Source organism: Macaca thibetana, chromosome 3, assembly GCF_024542745.1.
Source record: "Macaca thibetana thibetana isolate TM-01 chromosome 3, ASM2454274v1, whole genome shotgun sequence".
Taxonomy (NCBI): domain Eukaryota; kingdom Metazoa; phylum Chordata; class Mammalia; order Primates; family Cercopithecidae; genus Macaca; species Macaca thibetana.
The window spans coordinates 143112834-143131706 of record NC_065580.1 but is presented as its reverse complement, the minus strand read 5'-3'; the positions used below and the strand labels follow the sequence as shown (position 1 = coordinate 143131706).

At 44.0% G+C, this 18873-nt stretch overlaps 3 protein-coding genes across 3 annotated transcripts in view; 2 read left to right on the top strand and 1 right to left on the bottom strand.

Annotated features, from left to right (window-relative positions):
- The window catches only part of AIMP2 (aminoacyl tRNA synthetase complex interacting multifunctional protein 2), a 344265-nt gene that overhangs the window by 260987 nt on the left and 64405 nt on the right, over positions 1-18873 (bottom strand). The window lies entirely within an intron of this gene.
- LMTK2 (lemur tyrosine kinase 2) overlaps positions 1-18873 on the top strand; it is a 109294-nt gene that overhangs the window by 55527 nt on the left and 34894 nt on the right. The window contains exons 6-7 of the mRNA XM_050783939.1: positions 2354-2441; positions 15406-15539. Coding sequence (XP_050639896.1) covers positions 2354-2441; positions 15406-15539 — 222 coding nt within the window. The remainder of the gene's footprint in view (positions 1-2353; positions 2442-15405; positions 15540-18873) is intronic.
- Positions 11975-18873, top strand: part of BRI3 (brain protein I3) — a 128385-nt gene continuing 121486 nt past the window's right edge. The window contains exon 1 of the mRNA XM_050784181.1: positions 11975-11978. The gene's annotated coding sequence lies outside the window, so the exon portion shown is untranslated. The remainder of the gene's footprint in view (positions 11979-18873) is intronic.

Genomic DNA, 18873 nt, shown 5'->3' with positions numbered 1-18873 from the left:
GCTTGAGCCCAGGAGTTTGAGACCAGCCTGGGCAATGAGGTGAGACCCTGTCTGTACAAAAAAATAAAAATAAATTAGTTGGGCATGGTGGCACCACGCACCTGTAGTCTCAGCTTCTCAGGAAGCTAGGGCAGGAAGATCAGTTGAGCCCAGGTATTCAAGGCTGCAGCGAGCCATGATCACACCACTGTACCCTAACTTGAATGACAGAGTGAGACCCTGTCTCGGTAGGTGGATAGGTAGGTACGTAGGTAGGTAGATAGATAGATAGGTAGGTAGGTAGGTAGGTAGGTAGGTAGATAGAGACAGACAGTAATTTCATGAAAAAACACCCTCACCGAAACGTAATAAGGATAATATTTGACCAAATACCTGGGCACTATGGCCCAGCCAAGGTGACACAAAATTAACTGTCACATCATACAACGCAGCAGTTGCACCCCTTGACATTTATTCCAGAGCAGTGAAAAACTTACTTCCGTACAAAAACGCTTGCATGATTGTTCATAGCAGCTTTGTTTGTAATAGCCAGCAGTTAGAAAAACTGACATGTCCGTCAGTAGGTGAGTGGTACAGCAAAGCGGTACATTCCTGGAGTACTGCTCCCACATTAAAAAAAAAAAAAAAAAAAAAGAACCATTGACACATGGAACACCTTGGATGATCTCAGGGGGATTATGTTGAGTGAAAAAATCAATCTCAGAAGGTCACATACTATACCGATTCCATTTATATAATAATCTTAGAATTAGAACATTCTAGAAATGGAGAACAGGTTAGTGGTTGCCAGCGGTACACATGGGTGGGGTGGGAAGATCTTCGTGGTGATGGGATAGTTCTGAGTCTCCATTGAGGTGACGGTTACACACATCTGTGCACGGGCAGACCCGGCAAGGAACCCTTTACACACTTTATCACAGTGGCAGGTCCCGGGTTTGGGTTGTACTGTACGTCATTGTATCAGATGGAACCAGCAGGGGAAACTGGGTGAAGGGTAAACCAGACCTCTCTCTGCTGTCTTTGCCAACTCCTGTAAATTCATAATTGTATCCAAATAAAAGATTTTGTTTTTGTTTTTTAAAAAAACAAAAACAAAACAAACCTATTTTGGCATACCTTTTATTTAACTATTTTATTTTGGACACAGTATTTTCCAAAAGGAGTTTGCATATACTGTGGAAATGTATGGAAAAGAATGTATAAGCTAGATAGCCTGAAGGAGAAACTGAGTTATTGAATATCTGGATTGAAATACATATTGAAGTTGTCTTGTTGTTGTCGCTGTTTTGAGACAGGGTCTTGTTTTGTCCCCCAGGCTGGAGTGCAGTGGTATAGTCATGGCTCACTGCAGCCTCCACCTGCTGGGCTCATGCAATACTCCCAGCTCAGCCTCCTGAGGAGCTGGGACCACAGTTAGGCATCCCCACACCCAAATAGTTTTTCCGTCTTTTGTACAGATCAGCTCTCCTTTTTTTGTCCTGGCTGAAATACTTATTGAATTTGTATATACAGTTGGCCTTCTGTATCTACGGGTTCTGTATTCATGGATTCAACCAATGGTGATTGAAATTATTTTAAAAAAATATTTAAAATATTGAAAATATTTAAAAATAGAAATAATTCAATAGTAAAAAATATATAAACAATACAGTATAACAGTTTTTGACATAGCATTTACATTGTATTAGGTATTATAAGTAATCGAGATGATTTATATGGGCGGATGTGCGAAGGTTATGTGTTGATATGACACCATTTTATGTTAGAGACTTAGGCATCTTTGGTTTGGATTTGGGTATCTTCAGGGATTTATTGAACCAGTCTCCCACAGGTACTAAGGGATGACTGTATAGTCTGCCCTCTTTTAAATGCTGCTTTAAAATATTATCTCTAAACTTAAATTACTAAAGATAAAAATTCTTGAGGCCAGGCATGGTGGCACATGTGCCTGTAATGGCAGCTATTTGGCCAGCTGAGGTGGGAGGATCCCTTGAGCCCAGGAGTTGGAGGCTGCAGTGAGCTATGATCCCACCACTGCACTCCAGCCTGGGTGACAGAATGAGACCCTGTCTCTTGAAAAAAATTTTTTTTAATTTCTTATGTTAAGATTTCTTTTTTAATTTGTGAAAATATTCACTTGATTGGCTTTGAATTACTTACTAGATAACTTAGTATACACCTTTTAAGTATAATCTTCATGATCTTTTCAGCCTGTCATTTATTTAAATATTATATAAATTATTATGAAAAAATTTGGATTACTGTATGAATAATTTTGTTATTATGCTTTTGTTTGAATAATGTTGTTATCATGCTTCCTGATGAACAATATTATGGCTTTTATTTTTCCCAGTATTCTTCAGCATCCAAATATTCTTCAGTGTGTTGGACAGTGTGTAGAAGCGATCCCCTACCTCCTGGTGTTTGAGTTCTGTGACTTGGTAAGTTTTTAGAAGGAATTCAAGTTCGAGCATTCTAAGGTTGTACTCAAGCATTTTTGACAGATGGACATGCTGGATGAGGGGTTGCTTTCATGTCTGTCCCCCACTTGAAGAACTTTATGATGCGTTACTTTTATTACCTTTGGTGATAGTGACAGTGTTGACTGACACTTACATAGTGGTTTGTTACACTCCAGTCCCTGTGCTAACCTATTTAGTTGCCTTACCACACTTAATGATAACAAACTCCAGAGTTAGGTGCCAATATTTGTCCATACTTTACATGTGATGGCCATGTTGTGGATCAAGTGTGTAGCAGAGCCAGAGCCAGAGCTTGGATCTAGATGTGCCCCTCCTAAGAGCTTGAACTGGGCTTGAAACATCTTGAAACGCTTCAACCCCCTGAGAGCGCCGGATCTCTTTACCTCAAGTACTCCTGATCCGTCAGCATCAGAAAATAGCAAATGTATGTGACATTTATATGTTTAAAGAATTAGATTTATTTTCTTAAAAACTTTATTTTTTAGCATGATAATATTATTTATTGAGACAGTTGGAAAGATTGTTCTTTGTGCAGTTTTATGAATAATTTCAATAGTAATTTCTATGTGAAATTTCCTCTGAACATCTTTTCCCGCATGCAGAAGATTTTGTCTTTTTTAAAAGCCCATTTTTAGCATGTAATTGTTATCTTCCAAAAACAGTGGTGAGCTGTTAATTGGATGAGTCAGGTTTTAATGGATTTCTTTGCATCATCTCAGTTTTCAGAACATTAAAACTTCCGTGGCTGTGCATAGAAAAATAGGAGTACCCCAAAACAAATTCCCAGTTAAGTCAAATAACATTTTCATCTGTTTAAATAAAGAACAGTAAGCATCGTGATTTTTTTGTTTTAATTCCTAAGTGTGATTCGAATATTTCTCTCATTGGCAGAGGTGGTTGATTAATAAACTTGGTAACATTAGCTTTCGTTGGATTATGTAATAGTGACCCTCAAATATCTGTGGCTCATAGCAACTAAGTAGTTCTTGCTCGTCTTAGGTGTTGGCTTTGAGTCAGCTGTGGCTCTCTTCTGGGCTGCGTTCGTCTTCACTCCAGGATCAGTGTGTTTTCGTGCCTGTAGATGCTGGAAAAGAAAAAAGAAAAAGTGTATTCTGATGTCATTCCTTAAAGTATTGTTTCTGGGTCCTCTGGGTCAAGTTTGTGAGGTTGTTTAAGTCTCTCATATCTTCTGATTTGGGGGAAGGAGTGTGGAGGGGGTTTGAGTCAGTTTTCTGTCGGTTACTGAGAGAGGCTCTGGTTATAGATTTTCCTTATAATTCTGGTCGTTTTTACATTTTGGTGCCGTTATGTAGGCATGAACATTTAAGGTTGGTATAATTTCCTGTAATTTGAACCTTCTGTCATTATGAAGGGGCTCTCTTTAAGGTTAAAAGCGTTAATAAAGATAAATTCTGCTTTTATTGATACTGATATAGTTAGACCAACTTTCTTTTGGTTAGAATTTGCCTGTCAAATTATATTTTTGTCAATCCTTTTCTTCTCTGGTTTACACCTCTTGTAAATAGTTTGTTGTTAAAAATTTTTTAAATCTTGCAATGTTGGTCACTTAAAATGGAATATGTAGTTCATTTACATTTCTTGTAATTAGTGCGATATTTGTAATTTTATCTACCTATTTGGTATTCTTTTTTGTACTGTTTTACAATTTTTCTTCTTTGCTTTTTTTCTATTCTTCTTTGGAATTCTCAATTGTTTTTGTTTGTTTCAATTTTCCCCATCTGCAAGTTTGGACTTTAGATATTTTCCTTAATTTTTTGTGTGGTCACACTAGAAATTACAACATGCACATTTTTTAACCTAACAAAGTCTAAAATTAATATGTTAATCCTGCCCCAAAGGAGCTGGAACCTCCTAGAGCTCTCTCTCCATGTAAGGAAAACTGGAATTACACCTACTTTTCTGGGCCACCCCATATTCTCTGCCATTGTGGAGGGTGCTTATTCATTGGACACTTAACTGGAGTAAGGCAGCTGCACCCTGGAGATGCTGAGACTCAGTGTGCTTGTCCTCCAGGTCCCCCAGTGAGAGGTGACACATGATCAATTATTTAGTAGAGGTGTGAGAGCTAAGAGGAAGGAGTTCGCACTGGGATTTCTCAGGGGTTTATTGCATATTATTATATAATTGGTTTTGATAATCTCAACATGATCAGAGTTATAAAATGTATGATCCTAGGTTATTGTGATATAAAAATAGCTTCCTTTTAGTCTAGCTCTGTGTGACCCATGGTAGGTGATTTTGGCACTGACACAGAATCAACAAAAAAAAGTTAGGACACAGAGACGCGCCCTTAGGTGACGAGGCAAGTCTGCTTGTCAGAGGCCCACTATTCTGAGATGTTTCATGTTGCCTTTTTTGGTCCCTAAGCGCCTTATATTAATTATAAATAACAGTTGAGGCATATTCTTTGTGAGTGACCATCACAGAAATAGAGCTGGAGTCAGCGTCTATTTGACAATCGCCCGTTTCCCGGCTGCTGGAAGTGGCTTGGAAAACTATCTCATATGTTTTAGCATTTTCCAGTTCTTCTTTGCCCGTCTGCATCTGTCCCTGAAAGTTCCAGTAGACAATGTTAGTTTTTTCATACAATGGTCAAAGACCTTGGCCACTCCGCTTCATGTTTTTTTCTGAATGGGTTCAGAAGATGGGCTTTGTTTTAATGCTATTTTAATTTATTTTTTATAGCAGCTGTCCTTTTTGGGAGTAGTTATTTAACCTGTTTTATAAAGAAACACAAAAACATAGCGAAATAACTCCTTTATGTTACCACAAATGACCCAGTATTGACAAAATTCTAGAGTATTATTTGTATCTTTATCTTTGTACAGACATCATTTTTATGAAAATATAAGAAATACATCTGTTCTTTAACTCAGCATCCTTGTAATTTTTTCCCCAGCCATTTTAGAGCTCAGACTTAAATACATGTTATTCAAATACTTAGACTAAGTAGTCAAAGCATAGTAACTTACCTAGATTTGATTGGCTCTTATACTTTGGGGTGAATATTATACATACAGCCTTCTAGAATGAACAGATGTGACTTCATGAAACACATTTTACGTGACCCTCGTAAGTCACTCGGGGATGTTCACTTATGAACATCCCGAGGAGCTCTGGACCCCACCAAAAACTTCCACTGGCAGTGCAGAGCTAATAGCTGTGTTTAATTTAAGCATCCCACCAATTGTACATTGATCAATACAATTTTTTAAACAATCATTGTTCCTCAAATAATTAAAAATACAATTACTATATGATCCAGCCAGTTCCACTTCTGGGGATATATACAAAAGAAGTGAAAGCAGACCCTTAGGCAGATATTCGAACACGTTATTCACAATAATGGATTATTATCGAAACCACTATTCACAGTAGCTGGGAGGTGGAAGCAGCCAAGTGTCCATCGATGGGTGAATGGATAAACCAAATCTGCTCTGTGCAATAGAGGATTATTAAAAGGAAGGAAATTCCAACACAGGCTACAGCATGAATGAACCTTGAGGCCATTATGCGAAGTGAAACAAGCCAGTCACAAAAAGACAAGTTCTGTGTAATTCTACTTACAGGAGGTACCTAGAGTAGTGAGATTCTTAGAGACAGAAAGTGGAAAAGTGGGTGCCAGGGGCAGGCTGGGGCTGGGAAATGGGGAGTTGTTTAATGGGTGCAAAGCTTCAGTTTTGTGAGTTGAACAAGTTCCGGAGGGGGCTGGCGGTAATGGTTGTGCAGCAAGGAGAATGTTCTTAACTCTGGAACCGTAAACTTAGACATGGTTACAATGCCAAGTGGTATTTTATGCATTTTTTTTTTACCCCAGTAGAAAAAAGATGGATAATTACCTCCCACAATTTAAGGCGCCATGTCAGGTGTTACCTGTGTTAAGAGGAGGGTAGGATGCCCTTTGGAAATCTTTGGTTATCACTTGGCGTGGCCAGTCTTATGTCAGGGTCAAGGTCATAAACACAGGGTGCCACCAACTTGTCCAGCGGTGAGAGGTCACATTGTTTCCTTGGTCAATTTCATACATATCACTTCTGGGCCCTCGTAAACTTGAAGAGGAACAGATTTTCCAGCATCAAGGACTAGGGGCCTGATAGGGTTCTTGGCACTGAAGTCCAGTTTCTCTGGGCTCCCACTGTGTGGCAAGAGCGGTCAGGTAGCACCAGCCCAGGGAGCCAGAGAGGATATCCACCTGAAGGGACCAAGGGTTGTCCCATGGGACACACCAAAGTCTCACTTTGACACTGAGCCTGGATGACCCAAAACCTGCCCAGGAACAGGCCTTTCTGATCAGAGGGGCATAACCCAAGGCAGGACCTGCCCCCTGGCCACAGTCCAAAGGACACAGAGGGCAGCGGACCGGGCTCTGTAAAAAGCCGCTGTGGGCCGGGCGCGGTGGCTCAAGCCTGTAATCCCAGCACTTTGGGAGGCCGAGACGGGCGGATCACGAGGTCAGGAGATCGAGACCATCCTGGCTAACACGGTGAAACCCCGTCTCTACTAAAAATACAAGAAAATTAGCTGGGCGAGGTGGCGGGCGCCTGTAGTCCCAGCTACTCGGGAGGCTGAGGCAGGAGAATGGCGTGAACCCGGGGAGGCGGAGCTTGCAGTGAGCCGAGATCGCGCCACTGCACTCCAGCCTGGGTGACAGAGTAAGACTCCGTCTCAAAAAAAAAAAAAAAAAAAAAGCCGCTGTGGCCATGATGAAGGACCAGCTATCTCTGCCTGTCTTAGCAGGTCAAGAGCGATTGAATGAACAGTGGCCTTTTCAGTCGTCATCCTGCAGTCATCGTGCCCAGTGATAACATCTCCCAAGTAGAAAGGAGAACATATTTTTGCACTTACTTAATTCCTTGTGAGATGGAATTAACCAGCCTGTTTTTAAAAGGCACTTAATCATGGAATTTTTATGAAAGTAAATGAAAACTCTTCTGAGTGCTTTTGGTAGCTGGCCTGCAGCCACAGATTTGCATTGCTGACGGCGGCAGTGTTTATGAGAGGAGCCAAGAGATGACTGGAGGGTGTTTTATAGAACTTGTTGCCATGGCAGGTACACACCGCTCTCACGTGAATATCAAGGCAATGAGACTTTTGATTAAGGATCACTCACTCAACAAAAATGGATTGAGCAAATTCGAAGTGCCAGAAGCTGCCTGGTGCTTTAAGGAACACAGAAGTGAATAAGCCCCTGACTTGCCTGCTCTGATGTTCGTTCTGCCACTCACTGGTTTATCACCTTGGAAAATTCCTTAACCTCTTCTGTAAAATGGCGGTAATACTGTCTCCCCTTAGAACTGCCCTGACAATTAAGTAAGATGATGGATGAGATTACCGAGCACAAGAATGCTCAGTAAGTCGTGGCCATTTTTAGTTATTAAAATTGATTGATTCTAATTATTAAATAAATAGAAGTACGGGAGTCCTAACCAGCATCACTGGGGAAGGCTTTGCAAAGGAAGTGTGGAGACGGACGCTGTGCCCTGGTGGCGAGGCCGGCTGGGTCTGTTGGGAAGGCTCAAGAGGAAGGGGTAAGGACAGGGAACAAAGCACGCTGGAGACCAGGCTGCCGGCAGGGGAGAAAGAGGAGGATGTAGACTAACCTTTGCCACATCCTAATCTTTCTTATTGGTCAGCAATTTCTTCAGCTCCATCACCTGGCTCCGGAGCAGATGATACTGTGTTCTTGCATGTTGTATACTGAGCTCTTTTACTAAATTCAGCCAATAAAACACGGAATCAGTTTCTGAAGGCAGTTCGCAGTGGAGAAGGGGAGGGCGTCCACTGGCTGTTCTTTGACAGCAGCGTGTTTCTCTGTGGGACTTGCACTCTTCCATCTCTCATGAAGAGCGGTGACTTGGGGGCAGAATCAGAGGAGCTTAGACTCGTGGGCTCTTAGAGCTGGAAGGAACCTTGGCCACTGCCCACAGCGGGGAGTACGATGGGGAAGGTCTGAGCTTTCTGGGTCAGGCCTGGTGCTGGGCATTTAATATGTGTTCCGATCGAGTGAGTTGTCTTGACAATGCCGTGAGACGCGTAGGAGTAGCTTCAGTCTACAGATGAGGAAACCGAGGCAGAGAGAGGGAAGGGACTGACCGAAAAATCAGACCCAGGCCGCTGTGTCAGGGTTGGTGCTGGACTAGCCTGAGGGTGCAGTTACTAGTGCCAAAGTGAGTGTGCTTATGGGTGGCTTGATTTTATTCTAATTTTATTGTATTGTTTTAAAATTAGAGATGGGGTCTCACTATATTGCCCAGGCTGGTCTCAAGCGATCTTCCCACCTCAGCCTCCCAAAGTGCTGGAATGACCCGGCCCTGTGTGCTTTTATACCAGGTGGTTTCATGCCACCACCAGCGGGAGGCCTCCATTTTAGAATCAGCCTTTGGTGCAGAAATGCCTAATTAATGGGTAGCTCTTCTTTATGAATGTAGTTATTAATAAGCCCATGCACCAGGGCACCTCAGGTCAGCAATTTCTCCTCAGGCACCGGGCACACCAAGATGGATGACGTGTCATTGCCCCTAAGGAGCTCATGTAGAGAAGAGGGGACATGGAGTCACGGTGGAACAGGCGTGAGGAGGGCCAGGGGCACAGGTGGACAGGGTCCCTGACCAGACCAGCAGAGGGGAGGCCTGTGCTGGATGACCACATGGGTTGAGGTGTGGGGGTGACTGGGTGGGGTCTCTGTTCCCAGTCCCTGGGTCTGCCCTGTTCCAGTGCCTGGCCCTGTGCTGGGGCCCTGCCAATGGCCTTGGCCCTCCCCATACCTGGCTGCAGCCCGGGCACTATGGCCTTGGCCCTTGCTGACAGTCTTCTCCAGCTGCCTCCAGCCAGGCCCTTCCTGTCTTCCCTGGTACCTGCTCCCCCTCCCCTGCATTTCGTCCATCGGCACTGCTTCCCCATGTGTGTGGCCAGCCTGCTCCCAGGTCCTGTCTTCTCCCCGTCACTGCAGTGACAGGTCATCGCTGCTTATAACCAAGGTGTGCACCTGTAGCTGAAGCACCAGTGACATGGGGTGGCCGCTGTGATCTCAGCAGAGGTTCTCTGGCGCCCTCCTATGGTGCTGGGGCAGGCTGATGGGGGCCTCACTGTTGTCTGTAAAAGTCTAAAAAGAAAAACACTTTTAATAGAAAAAAAACTTACAGAAATAAAAATATTTTTGTACAACTGTACAATGTGTTTTTGTTGTAAGCTAAGTGTTATTACAAAAAGACTCAAAAGTTTTAAAAAATTAAAAAGTAAAAAAGTTACAGTAAGCCAAGGTTTATTATTGAGAAAGAACAATTTTTTATATAAATTTAGTGTGGCCTAAGTGTCTCTTGAGCCCAGGAGGTCAAGGCTGCATACAGAAATACTTGCCATCATGTTACAGTGGCTTACACTATTCGGTGCAGTAACATGCTCTATAGGTTAGAAGCCTAGGCTGTAGCAAGAAACCACCCTATGTAGCCTTGGGGTACAGTAGGCTGACCATCTAGGTTCGTGTGACGTTTGTGCTGTGTGACGTTTGCACGATGGTGAAATTGCCTAACAACACATTTCTCAGAAGGCATCCCCAGTGTTAAGTGATACATGACTGTATTTTAACTGAGTTTTAGAATAATCTAGACTCTCTGTTCTCAAAGTAACATTTACTATACAAAGATAAACTTTCAAAGAGAATCAGATTTTACTTGCTTAAAGAATATTATTTTTGGCCGGGCGTGGTGGCTCACGCCTGTAATCCCAGCACTTTGGGAGGCCGAGGTGGGCGGATCACGAGATCAGGAGATCGAGACCATCCTGGCTAACATGGTGAAACCCTGTCTCTACCGAAAACACAAAAAATTAGCCAGGCGTGGTGGTGGGCGCCTGTAGTCCCAGCTACTCGGGAGGCTGAGGCAGGAGAATGGTGTGAACCCGGGAGGCGGAGCTTGCAGTGAGCTGAGATCGCGCCACTGCACTCCAGCCTGGGAGACAGAGCGAGACTCCGTCTCGGGGGAAAAAAAAAAAAAAGAATATTATTTTCCCAAATTAAGTGTCTTTGGCTAGCTTTAATGTACAGAGTAATGAAGTAATAAATTTAAAAGCCCAGTAAAAATGTGAAATTTCAGATTTACTCCTAAATTCATTCTTCTTAGATTATTACATGGAAATGATAGGATGGGGCTGCCTTAGGAAAACAGTTGTCCCGACTTTAACCTGTAGGGCATCATTTAGAATGTCTGCACAAGTGTTTTTTCTTTTTTCTCCCATTCATTAAGCAAATATTAAACACATGCTGTGTGCCCAACACTGTTCTAGGTTCTAGAGACACAATAGGGAATAGATGGAGTCCTAGCCATGTCTAGCTTGCTTTCTAGTGGTAGAGACAGACAAAGAAAACAGCAGGGAGGAACCCAGGCTATCACGGTTGGATTTATGTTTTCAGGGACTGGCTTTGGCTGCTCAGGCGAATGGGTGCAGGGAGGCCGCAGTGGGACTGGCGCAGGCATGTCCTCAAGGTGGGGGCGTGCAGGGACCAGCACCACAGAAGCGGAGGCATGAGAGGTAGTTTGAAAACAGACCCAGAACTTGGTGACGGGTTGGATGTGGCCCCCTAGAGGCAGAACTCACCAATGACATCTTCACTTTTTGTCTGACCCACTGGGAAAACGGCGATGCCGCTTACTGAGATTGGCGGAGGTTTGTGCCGCAGGACTCTTAGACAGCAGTGAGGGAAGTCGAGTCAGGAGATGAGGGGCTGGGCCGGAGAGGTGTACGGGAGGCATGGACTTTCAAGCCATGAGGTGGCTGAAACCCCTGGGCAGGGAGCGTCCCCAGGGCTGAGGACCAGGACGGAGCTCTGGGGTCCTTACGGATCAGCGAGAGGAGGGAGAGCCAGTCGGGAGGCCTAAGAAGGAGCGGCCAGTGGGAAAGGAAGAAACGCAGGAGGTTGCGGTGCCCGAAGGCTGGTGACGAAGGACGTGTTTAAGCAAATGGACCCGTCTCCATTAACGCTGGTGAGATGAGACCCAGCCAGCTCTGCTTGGGGAGAAGTGGGCAGGTCACCCCTTGATAGGCCTGGCCAGAGCAGCTGCCACTGAATGGTGGATGAAAGTGCTTCTGATGGGGGCGAGGGGTTCCTCAGCAAGGAGCCAGGACCGACCAGGCTTCTGAGGAGTTTAACCACAGAGAGGAGAGAGAACTGGAGGGCTGGGGAGGGGAGGGCTGGGTTTACCTGGGAGGTGTTTGGGCGCCAGAGCAGAGAGAAGAGATGGACTCTCGAGAAGATTGAGCTTAGAAAGGCACAAGGACGAAGAATCCATGGCAACCAGAGAGGAGATGATGTATAAGGTTATGGATGCCAGTGGGTGGGGGGGACCAGTGGGGCTGAGAAAAAATAGACGCAGGCAAGAGAGCTGCTGGGAGGGAAGAGAGGCCCCGGGCTGCGCGGAGGCGTGGTGGCGTCAGCTGCCCCAGTATGCAGGTCTTCTGTTTCATTAGCAGAAGCGGGGGTGTTGCGCTGTCTGTATCATTCTTTCATCCTTTCAATAAAATTATTGAAAATTATGTTTTTTCCCCAGAATCGTCCTGTTAAACATACAAATGATTTTAATTTTTCAGTTCTAAAGCTATTTACTTGTTAACTTTTTGCACTGTTTTGAAATTAATTCATTGCTCCCAGTGTCCTGCAGAAAAGCTATATAAAGCCCGCCCTGGCCATTCATGTCAGCATTGAGGAGGGGACTTGCAAGGAACCCATTTACAGGTGTTTGAATGACTCATTCCCCGAAGGCATTGCAGGTCACTTGCTCTGTTGCTGGAGTGCTTGGTGTAGCGCTCTGCTGCCATCTAGTGTCATAAGTTTTCTTTCGGGAGTTTTTTGGGGGGTTTTGGGAAGCTGAGAAATTTATGAAACATGGATAAAGGAATGTTTATTTTAATTCAGAATACTTTGCTGTTCTTGGTGAGCTTTTTTTCTTTAAACAATGGACCATAATAATCACCATTATTATCATCATTATATCACTAAGCACCATTAAAATACAAATGAATCAGATATCTAAATATAGGTTTGTCCGTTTTGGATAGAATGAATCAAATTTTAGTACTTGCTTAACATAAACATCTTGACTCTAATTTAAGATTTTATGTTGATTTTTCCTTTTAAACTGCGGTACCAGGGGAGCTCTACTGACCTTTCTGGAACATAGAACTGACCCTGGATCTTACAAAATCCATCACAAGTCTCATCCGTGAGAACTATGACCAGGGGCCTCCAGTAATCTTTGATGTTATTCCCTATTCCTGGGTTAAAGATATTTTTGCCTGGAAGGTACTGATTTTATCTATTCTTAAGGAAAACCCCCTTCTGTTGATTATATTCTGTCCTTGAGTGAAATTTGGGAAGTGAACTATTATGGAGAGAAGACATTTTAAGAACAGCAAGTGGTGGTGAATATACCTTAGGTATCCTTGAGAAGCAGCCACGCCCAGTCTATGCTTCCTCTGCCTTCATGGCCGGAGCCGCAGTTCACTGCCTGCCAGCAGCTGCTGTTGGTTTTGAAGGCTGGCCAGATTCGGCCCAGCATAACCATGTTTTCGTGTGAGAGCAATTTTTTCCTTAGATGGGTGTTGGTGGCGGAGGGGTTAGGCAGAATTATTTCATTGCCATTTCATTGGTAATGTAGGTAGACTTGGGCTTTGTTCATGTTTACTTTCTGTACGGGGTACCTTATGAAACTCCCATCCGCCTGTAGTCCTGGAGTTTTCTGCTGGAATTTTTCTGGGTGAATTTAATTGTCTTCTGAATCATTTGTTATCCTTCCAACTCCCAAGCTCCACAGAGCCTAACCGGGATGGAGGGTCATATTCATATGTTTTTACAAGGAAAAAAAAAAAATGTCTGTTTCTCCTCTGGAGTGGCTTCTGATTTCGTTGGAAACAAAGGAGAGGGCACCACGTTTGGAAGGAATGTGTGAAGGACAGTGATACCAGGTGCACGGCACCGAGGGAAGGCCACTGCTCCCCTAGCAGAGCAGTCACGTGACGCTTGGGAGACCCCTGCAGATTGATGGGATTGACCTTCAGTTGTTTTATATTCATTCTTACAAAATACATTGATGTTGTCTGCATACTGATTTAATTCACTTGCTAAATAGAACTTTCTTGACTAGCTGGTAAACTGAAAAGTAGAATTAGCACAGCCCTACCATTTATTAGCTCTGTGGCCTTGGGCAAATTTCTTACCCTCCCTAAGCCTGAGTTCCATATCTGGTAAACATCTCAAATTGTATTTGCAGTAACAAGTGCAAAAACTCCTAACACAACGCTTGGCTCAGGGCTCAAAGCACAAATGGTGGCGACTATTAATATCAACATTATCACTCGTGTAAAGATCTTGGAAACTGGGAATGGAAACAAATTTAGATTCTTGGAGTGGACCTAGAAGTTACCTCAGAATGTACTCAGTATTAAATACGGGCAAATGTTTGTAAAGGAATACTGTGTTTTAAGGTTTTATTCTGGGAGGTATTTGATAAATCGACTATCTTCAGTAACAGTTACAAGACATGTACTCTTTAGTTGGTCAAGGAAAATGTCCTTCCTCAGGAGTCTTTTCTTTTTTCTTTTTTTTTTCCTGCTCTCTGCCTCCAGGAGTCTTTTCTTGACTCAGATTTAAAGAACACTGAAAGCCATTGGCTTGCTTTCTAAATTTTATTAACTGACTCGAGGAAGCTTTAATTTGGAATGAAATTGTATCAGTAAATATTTAATCACGTGGTAAGGAGAATATGGAAGATTTTATTCCCTCAAAAGGGTATTCCCCATAACAGCTATACTGTAAACTCCCCAAAACATAATGTCCTAAATGAAAATCATGAAATAAAGGCTGGGCGCAGTGGCTCAAGCCTGTAATCCCAGCACTTTGGGAGGCTGAGATGGGTGGATCACGAGGTCAGGAGATCGAGACCATCCTGGCTAACACAGTGAAACCCCGTCTCTACTAAAAAATACAAAAAACTAGCCGCGCGAAGTGGCGGGCGCCTGTAGTCCCAGCTACTCGGGAGGCTGAGGCAGGAGAATGGTGTGAACCTGGGAGGCGGAGCTTGCAGTGAGCTGAGATCTGGCCACTGCACTCCAGCCTGGGCGACAGAGCGAGACTCCGTCTCCAAAAAAAAAAAAAAAAAAGAAAATCATGAAATAAACACAGCATAACAGAGGGAAGTCTTGGAGGAGGCCTGGGGAGCCCCGCAGTGTCATGGCCATGTGCTGGGTGTCTGACTGTAAGTTTGTTTATTTTCCTGCTCAGGTTGCTCCCCTTTGAAGAGCAGGCTTGTTAACGTGGTGAGTTTTTCCTGGAGTGGCTAGAATGTTCTTTCTCTTCACCGTCTCAGGACAGCACAGGGTCCTGGGAAAGGTGGGGGAGACCTGAAGCAATTGTTGCTGTACTACCTGGACGTCTCCTTTCCCGCCCATTTTTCTTTCCTTCTCTCCCACTCCATTGCTCCTCCAAGCTTTGGCAGTAGCCACAGCGCCTTCTTGATGAAGCACTCACTGCCCAGGGGCTGCCTGGAATCCATAGAACAAGTAGTGTGAGTGGCACCATTTCTTAACATTCTCTGTGTCATCTCTTAGGTAACTTGGGAATTTCTCTACTTCTGCACAGCATTTCGTTTAAATGTGCATCATTGCACAACTATCTTTTTAAAAACTGTTTTGTTTTCCATGTGTTTATATGACAAAAATGTTAACCAGTTAGAATGTTCCTAAAAGCATAATAGTGGTCCATACTTTTGCAGTGTTGGGTTGGAACTTCTTTAAATACGAACAAAACAAGTTTCTAATAATCTTAACAGTTAGTATTCACTGAGGCACGTATTTAAGTGCTCACTTTGTTCCTGTGGTTCGTTTTGAAACTCAAGCGGGCTGACTTTTGCAGGGCGACCTGAAGGCGTATCTGCGCACCGAGCAGGAGCACATGCGGGGGGACTCACAGACCATGCTGCTGCAGAGGATGGCGTGTGAGATTGCCGCGGGGCTGGCCGCCATGCACAAGCTGCACTTCCTGCACAGGTGGGTCCCTACGCCAGAGGTGCACACCCCACACAGCGCCGGCGGGACAGTCCAGAGAGGCTGCCGGGTTTGTGAAACTTAAGGAGGACAGGTGGCAGGATGAACCCAGCTCATGCAGGTAGAAGCGATCTCGTTCTTGCCCATGTCTGGATGAGGGTTGAGTTGGGCTTCATTGAAACCAGTACCAGGGAATAAGATGTCTTAATACATTTATTATTTCCAGAATTTCAAAGAATGTGAACGGTTGTACCTGCCTCAGAGTTGGGAGTAAACAGTCCCGATCCACCACGTGACACCTTGCGTGTTTCATCCTTGCCACACCAGCTTTAGGCTTCTGGTGCTACCCGCCCAGTTTCTCAGTGCGTCCCAGTTCACATTCCTGAGAGAGGAAGAGAGAATCTCTGGGCCAGCAGCCTCTGTGTGCACAAGGTCATAGCACTGAAGGGTGGGCTGTAGGTGCCCATTCGGAAGCAGAAGTGTCACGGGGTCCGATCTGAAGAGGCCGCCCTGGGTGGGGGGTCGGGCTGCTTGTGGGCAGCACAGCGATCTGTGTAGCACATTTCTGTGGCAACCTTCCAGGCCCCACTTGAATGACCATAGTTCTTTGGAGCACGTTGTATTTTGTTCAGATCATCGATGGTGATTTTCGTAATTAAAATACCAAAGGACTTGGAGTCCTATCTCAAATGATGAGTCTGTTCTGTGAACCCAAAAGGAGATTTCTGCTTACTCTCCTCTAGGCTTTTCAGCTGTGCTTTATGTTTAAAAACAACACAATACGTTTAAAATTATTTCTTAGGTCTCCAGGAAAACCAGGCAGTATTTCTTTAATTGACTTTAAGTAAATCATTTAACTCTTAGTAATCCATTGGCCTAAAAAGGAACACCTGTGTGTCTTGACTTGAAGGGAGTGTATGAAGTATTCTATTTTTTTTTAATTTATGTATTATGTTTTTGAGACGGAGTCTCTCTCTCTCTTTTTTTTTTTTTTTTTTTGAGACAGAGTCTTGCTCTGTCACCCAGGCTGGAGCACAGTGGCATGATCTTGGCTCACTGAAAGCTCCACCTCCCGGGTTCACGCCATTCTCCTGCCTCAGCTTCCCGAGTAGCTGGGACTATAGGCACCCACCACCACACCTGGCTAATTTTTTGTATTTTTAGTAGATACAGGGTTTCGCTATGTTAGTGAGGATGGTCTCGAACTCTTGACCTCGTGATCCACCCGCCTCGGCCTCCCAAAGTGCTGGGATTACAGGCGTGAGCCACCGCACCCAGCCGAGACAGTCTCTCTCTCTATCACCCAGGCTGGAGTGCAGTGGTGTGATCTCAGCTCACTATAACCTCCACCCCTGGGGTTCAAGTGATTCTCCTGCCTCAGCCTCCTGAGTAGCTGAAACTGTAGGCACATGCCACCAGACCTGGCTGATTTTTGTATTTTCAGTAGAGATGGGGTTTCACCATGTTGGCCAGGCTGGTCTCAAACTGCTGACCTCTGATGATCTGCCCACCTCGGCCCCCCAAAGTGCTGGGATTACAGGTGTGAGCCACCGTGCCTGGCTTGAAGTATTCTATTTTGTAAAAAGCAGATTTCACAGTAATATATTTGTAGTGTGATTCCATTTTTTTTTTTTTTAAGTATGAAAACACCTGGTTGTATTTCTAGAGGGGTGTGTGTATAAACAGGCATGGAAAAGTACTGTGCCTATCAGACTCTCAACATTACTTCAAGGGGGCAAGGAGGAAAATTATTAACCTTCTTCTTACACATTTATATCTTGTTTGGTTTACAATAGTACACAAATCATTCTGGTAAAGTGTTTTTTTTTTTTTTTTTTTTTTTTTTTTTTTTAAAGACTCAAAAAGTTACCAGTTTCTTAAGACCCAAAGCAGAATCCCTTACATGAAACTTTATAAAGATTTCATAATGGAGAAAGCCTGTATTTAGTTTTTGATGTATTTTATAACAGTTTATTGTCTAGCATAATTTATATTGTTAATATCTTACAAAATGCAGATAATTACTGATACTGGCTTAGGAATTCTTAAATTTTAGAGAAGGGGGTTTAATTTTAAAAGAGCATCATATTGGAATCAGCAATGTAAAATTATCAAAGACAGCTAGAATCTGTGTGTTTTTTAAATTGGCAAAGATGTCAGAGTAAATAGTATTTTCCTATGAGTTTCAAGTTAAAGTTTTACTTAATTTCAAATCTTGTGGACTTGAGAACAAGTAAAGATGATGAGTAAATCACATAGTTTGGGTTTTATTCAAGTTCTAAAACTCAGGTTAAAGAAAATCCTTGAGGCCGGGTGCGGTGGCTCACTCCTGTAATCCCAGCACTTTGGGAGGCTGAGGTGGGCGGATCACCAGGTCAGGAGATCGAGACCATCCTGGCTAACACAGTGAAACCCCATCTCTACTAAAACTACAAAAAATTAGGCGGGCGTGGTGGCGGGCGCCTGTAGTCCCAGCTACTCAGGAGGCTGAGGCAGGAGAATGGCATGAACCCGGGAGGCAGAGCTTGCAGTGAGCCGAGATCGTGCCACTGCACTCCAGCCTGGGTGACAGAGCGAGACTGCGTCTCAAAAAAAAAAGAAAAGAAAATCCTTGAAGCCATTGACAGCTGTTTCATTTTGTTGTTAAAAAAAAAAAAAAAAGTAATCATATCTATATTAAATTTCCGTTTGGGGCAAAGTTTTGTGTTTTAAGATCTTTTTTGTCAGCATATCATATAGTATATTTTTAAGTTGGAATTTAGAATATTTATTGGTTGACTTAAATTAGGACTTCCTCTGTTGGTTGAAGACAGAACAACCTACACGTCCAAGTAAAGTTCTTAACTCCGTTTGGAAACTAATCTAGTAAGGCACTCGTGGTGAAGTTGTATTTCTACCTATTCTTTAAGAAGAGCCTTAACCCGGAGTCTCAGGAGCCTGCGTCTCTGAAGTCGTGCATGTGACTTTTGGAAGGCCATGTAAACAGCAGGCGCTGCCAGCTTGCTGCTGTGCCATTCCACTCGCCTTGCTGGCCTGGAGCCCAGGACTTGCTGTCCCCTGCCTGCCAGTCTCCTGAGCAGCCTGTCCGTGAGATGCCACCAGGTCACTGTGATGGGCTGAGCCAGGGGGTTCCCACAGGCGGCCTGTCTCCTCGCAGCAGCTCATGGAGCTGGAGACCTGGAGTGGGTAGCCTCACAGAGTACCTGGGTGACCATTGTGTACAAAAGAGCCTCTGTAGGATTTGCCCGGTTGTAGCATTACAGTTACTTTCTGCTGAGCAACACTGGGGTTAGCGTGCAGTGAACTTCCCCTGCCTGCAGAGTTCAATGACAAGGTA